Below are 5,000 nucleotides of genomic sequence, written 5' to 3'. Positions count from 1 at the left end.
TATTGTGTTGTATAACTGTGTGTTTGTATTGTGTTGTATAACTGTGTGTTTGTATTGTGTTGTATAACTGTGTGTTTGTGTTGTGTTGTATAACTGTGTGTTTGTATTGTGTTGTACAACTGTGTGTTTGTGTTGTGTTGTGTAACTGTGTGTTTGTAGCTCTGAGTCTCCAGCCTCTCCTCCCTGTGGACCCACACCAGCTCCTAGAAGAGTCCCCTCTGCCCCTTCAACACACACTCCCAGCAACACAGGTGAGATATATATACACACACACACACACACACACACACACACACACACACACACACACACACACACACACACACACACACACACACACACACACACACACACACACACACACTGAATATTTGTCCTTGTGTGTGTGTGTGTGTGTGTGTGTGTGTGTGTGTGTGTGTGTGTGTGTGTGTGTGTGTGTGTGTGTGTGTGTGTGTGTGTGTGTGTGTGTGTGTGTGTGTGTTAGCCCATCCAGGCGGTGATGTAGATGAAGATGTAACGGAGCTGAGTGAGAAAGATCCCTGGCCTGTCTCTAACACACTGTCCAACAGGAGGAGACTCACACCAGGTATGCTGTCTGGGGATAGAAACTTATATATATTTATAATATGTGTTCCTGTGCTTCTGTGTGTGTTTCTGTGTGTGTTTCTGTGTGTGTGGATATATATATATTTATTGTGTGTGTGTGTGTGTGTGTGTAATATGTGTGTGTGTGTTCCTGTGCTTCTGTGTGTGTATATATAATGTGTGTGTGTGTATATAATGTGTGTGTGTGTATATAATGTGTGTGTGTGTGTGTGTGTATATAATGTGTGTGTGTGTGTATATAATGTGTGTGTGTATATAATGTGTGTGTGTGTGTGTGTATATAATGTGTGTGTGTGTGTATATAATGTGTGTGTGTGTATATAATGTGTGTGTGTGTGTGTATAATGTGTGTGTGTATATATAATGTGTGTGTATATATAATGTGTTCCTGTGCTTCGCTTGTAGCCCAACTACAGCTCCACCCACCTCCAGATTCCAAGGTTGCTAAGGTGATGGACTCTGAAGATTCCGACGATGACATCATCGTGTCTCCGTCTCGTCTCGTGGGAAGGAGAGAAGAAATCTACTTCTAGACCAGAGCATTGCACTATGGGATATGAAGTGTGTGTGTGTGTGTGTGTGGTTGGGTATGCAGGCTTTTACTCCAGCCCTACACCAGATTCAATCAAGGTCCAGAGGACATGCTGATAAGTTGAACCAAGTGTGTTTTGGTAGTGCAGGGCTGGAACGAAGTCCTGCACATGCAGTAGCTCTCCGGGAGGGGAGTGGTTTTTGGTGTCAGGGCTGTAATGATAATGATGATAATGATAATAATGATAATCCTGGACATATCCAGGAGGGTCGCTTGGCCAGCTCTCTGCCCAATAAATCTCCGTTCTGATACAGATCGTTTCTTATGTTGCCAAAGTGCCTGAGTGCTGTATTTAGATTATTGATGGTCATAAACAAAGTTACAAATCATGGAGTTTATTGGAGAATGAGCGACTTTTAAAACATGTCTATCAATATAAACACTGCTGATTCAAAACTGTGAAATTATTATCATATTCTACTGCAATATGACGCTCAGAGGAGAGTGTGTGCGCGCGCGTGATCGTGCCTTTGAGTTGTGTTTATTATAATAGCTGTAATCCATGAAAAATAATGTTTTATCTGATTAAATGAGTATCTTTCCTTGTATGGTAAAACACTTCAGAGGTCATGGTGTTTCTTCGTTTTTTGATGAAAATGTGTGTTGTGATGTTTTGTCGTAATGAACACCAACTGGGTTGTGTATTACCGTTACACCGTCGGGAAGGGAGGGGGTCTGAGTATTTGCGCATTCAACTCCGCTCCGCTCTGCACACATGGTCGACAGATCTATTTGCAGAGCGAGCTGCAGTGAGAAGCTTTGTCCTCCTCGGGGTTTTCGAGCTCGTGTTTGCTTCGCCCTCCAAATTCGTTAACGGTGAACAATGTAGCAGCCGACGACGGCGACGTTTCATCACCCAGAGGACATTTAAAACGAACCCCCACCGGGACCGCTCGTTGAACGGATGTTAAATCTCATAATTTAATTGGAGGTCATTTAAACCTGAACTCCCCCTTCTCATTGGGATCTAGAAAACAAAATATTTGATTCGTGCATATTTTTTTATCGGACAAAACTAACCGCAATGTAACGGCATTTTTTAGAGTGGTAAGCGGTCTTTCTACGAGTGGGTGTCCGTTGTTTTTCGGCTGAGATGTGAGAAGAGTTGTCGTGATTTCTGCTGCAGTCCGGCTGTTTTAGCCTACATCGGCTGTATATAAGGAACAATAGCCTCCAATCTGTGGATGAACAGGGAGTTTGGTGGTGCCGCCGCTAGGTTTCTAAGGAGAAGTGTTCACATTGCAAAATGAGACTTGGCTACATTCACACATAGTTTGGAGCAGAATATGGATTTTTTTTCTGTCGTCCTGGCTAAGAGTTGGGAATGCGGTAATGGAGAACCGGAATAATCCAATATAGCCTAACCGCTCGTGGCTGGAAGAAACGAATAGACCCGTGGGAACGAGAATGTTGTGGCGGTCCTGGAAATTGTAGCCTGCAACACGGTAAATCAATCAACGACCGACTGAGTAAACTAATTATTGCTGATTTGACCGTGGCGTCGGTCGATGGTAGCCTACCCTAGAACAAACCGCCAATAATAATCGATAATCGATATTTGTATTGATGACGGAATCACATCGATGATAACAACCCACTCGGCGCACTACACTTCTCCACGTTCAGACGAGAATCATAGCCTGTGCGTGGGCGTTGTAAGCAGTGTTGTTGACCGAAGAGGACACATATTTCGGGCTGACAGATTGGCAGTGACACCGGCGGGTCTGTGCGTGTGAGAGGATGGCAGCGGTAGTAAACTACTCTCCCCCGTGGTGGGTCAACCTGCTCCACCGCCTCCCCCACTTCAACCTGCAGTTTGAGACGGTCAGCAGCGACTTCAGACCCGAGGACTCAGAGTACCAGAAGGTAGGTTTAGAACACACACAGATGCATGCATACAGACCACACACAACCCTGACAGAGGAGCACGTTTTTATCGACAATGCATGTTTCAATCAAACCCGTTATCCAGATCAACACTCACTAAAGCCCTGTGGAGTGATCCCAGGTGGCACAGCGTTCTAAGACACTGCATCTCAGTGCTAGAGGCGTAACCACAGTCCCCGGTTCGATTCCAGGCTGTATCACAACCGGACAAGATTGGGAGTCCCATAGGGCGGCGCATAATTGGCCCAGCATCGTCCGGGGTAGGGTTTAGCCGGGGTAGGGTTTGGCCGGGGCAGGGTTTGGCCTGGGTAGGGTTTGGCCGGGGCAGGGTTTGGCCAGGGTAGGGTTTGGCCGGGGCAGGGTTTAGCCAGGGTAGGGTTTGGCCGGGGCAGGGTTTGACCGGGGTAGGGTTTGGCCTGGGTAGGGTTTGACCGGGGTAGGGTTTGGCCAGGGTAGGGTTTGGCCGGGGCAGGGTTTGGCCAGGGTAGGGTTTGGCAGGGGTAGGGTTTAGCCAGGGCAGGGTTTGGCCGGGGCAGGGTTTGGCCAGGGTAGGGTTTGGCCTGGGTAGGGTTTGGCCGGGGTAGGGTTTGGCAGGGGTAGGGTTTGGCCGGGGTAGGGTTTGGCCTGGGTAGGGTTTGACCGGGGTAGGGTTTGGCCGGGGTAGGGTTTGGCCGGGGCAGGGTTTGGCCAGGGTAGGGTTTGGCAGGGGTAGGGTTTAGCCGGGCAGGGTTTGGCCGGGGCAGGGTTTGGCCAGGGTAGGGTTTGGCCTGGGTAGGGTTTAGCCAGGGTAGGGTTTGGCAGGGGTAGGGTTTGGCCGGGGTAGGGTTTGGCCGGGGTAGGGTTTGGCCGGGGTAGGGTTTGGCCGGGGTAGGGTTTGGCCGGGGTAGGCCGTCATTGTAAATAAGAATTTGTTCTTAACATAAAATCATTGTTATAATACTAATCTACTACCCAAAGGGAAACAGATGGCCCATCCATCCACTCCTAGGTAGTATTCCAACACTTGTCTCCTCATCTCCTGTCCTTGTCTCCTTGCCTTCATGATAACAAATTGACAGTTCAAGTCCATTACTGTGTAATTTAAAAAAAGACTATTGTACCTCCATCTTGATAGACAGTGTTACTAGTGTTATTACACATGTAACAGCAGCTTGGTGTGACGGGCCAGTGGCTTGTTGGGTGAAGAAGGGATGGACAGAGGCGGGAAAGAGACAAGGAACCGTGATTTAGAGGAGGAGGGTTACCAAGTTCAAGTGGTGAGCGTGGGAAGCTGCCTACCATGACAAAGGAGAGAGAGAGAGAGAAGAATTGTGTGAGAAAATAAGGGTAGAAACTGAGGAAATGAGAGAGATGTGTAATAGACCAGGAGATGAAGAAGAGAGGGGGAGATGAAGAAGAGAGGGGGAGATGAAGAAGAGAGGGGGAGATGAAGAAGAGAGGGAGAGATGAAGGAGAGGGAGAGAAGAAGGAGAGAGGGAGAGATGAAGGAGAGAGGGAGAGATGAAGAAGAGAGGGGGAGATGAAGAAGAGAGGGGGAGATGAAGAAGAGAGGGAGAGATGAAGAAGAGAGGGAGAGATGAAGAAGAGAGGGAGAGATGAAGAAGAGAGGGAGAGATGAAGAAGAGAGGGAGAGATGAAGAAGAGAGGGAGAGATGAAGAAGAGAGGGGGAGATGAAGAAGAGAGGGAGAGATGAAGAAGAGAGGGAGAGATGAAGAAGAGAGGGAGAGATGAAGAAGAGAGGGAGAGATGAAGGAGAGGGAGAGAAGAAGGAGAGAGGGAGAGATGAAGGAGAGAGGGAGAGATGAAGAAGAGAGGGAGAGATGAAGAAGAGAGGGGGAGATGAAGAAGAGAGGGGGAGATGAAGAAGAGAGGGAGAGATGAAGAAGAGAGGGGGAGATGAAGGAGAGAGGGAGA

At 48.0% G+C, this 5,000-nt stretch overlaps 2 protein-coding genes across 2 annotated transcripts in view; both read left to right on the top strand.

The window, feature by feature from the left end:
• Positions 1–1,756, top strand: part of LOC127925877 (trichohyalin-like) — a 6,597-nt gene extending 4,841 nt beyond the window's left edge. Inside the window, exons 6-8 of the mRNA XM_052511182.1 lie at positions 160–251; positions 494–586; positions 1,012–1,756. Of these exons, the coding sequence (XP_052367142.1) occupies positions 160–251; positions 494–586; positions 1,012–1,139 (313 nt within the window). The 3' untranslated portion in view covers positions 1,140–1,756. The remainder of the gene's footprint in view (positions 1–159; positions 252–493; positions 587–1,011) is intronic.
• Positions 1,757–1,908: 152 nt separating this feature from the next.
• Positions 1,909–5,000, top strand: part of LOC127925881 (protein tweety homolog 3-like) — a 48,762-nt gene continuing 45,670 nt past the window's right edge. The window contains exon 1 of the mRNA XM_052511185.1: positions 1,909–3,064. Within this exon, the coding sequence (XP_052367145.1) occupies positions 2,939–3,064 (126 nt within the window). The 5' untranslated portion in view covers positions 1,909–2,938. The remainder of the gene's footprint in view (positions 3,065–5,000) is intronic.

This window comes from Oncorhynchus keta, unplaced genomic scaffold, assembly GCF_023373465.1.
Source record: "Oncorhynchus keta strain PuntledgeMale-10-30-2019 unplaced genomic scaffold, Oket_V2 Un_contig_6399_pilon_pilon, whole genome shotgun sequence".
NCBI lineage: Eukaryota > Metazoa > Chordata > Actinopteri > Salmoniformes > Salmonidae > Oncorhynchus > Oncorhynchus keta.
The sequence above is the reverse complement of the archived record's forward strand: the minus strand, read 5'-3'. Positions and strand labels throughout refer to the sequence as shown.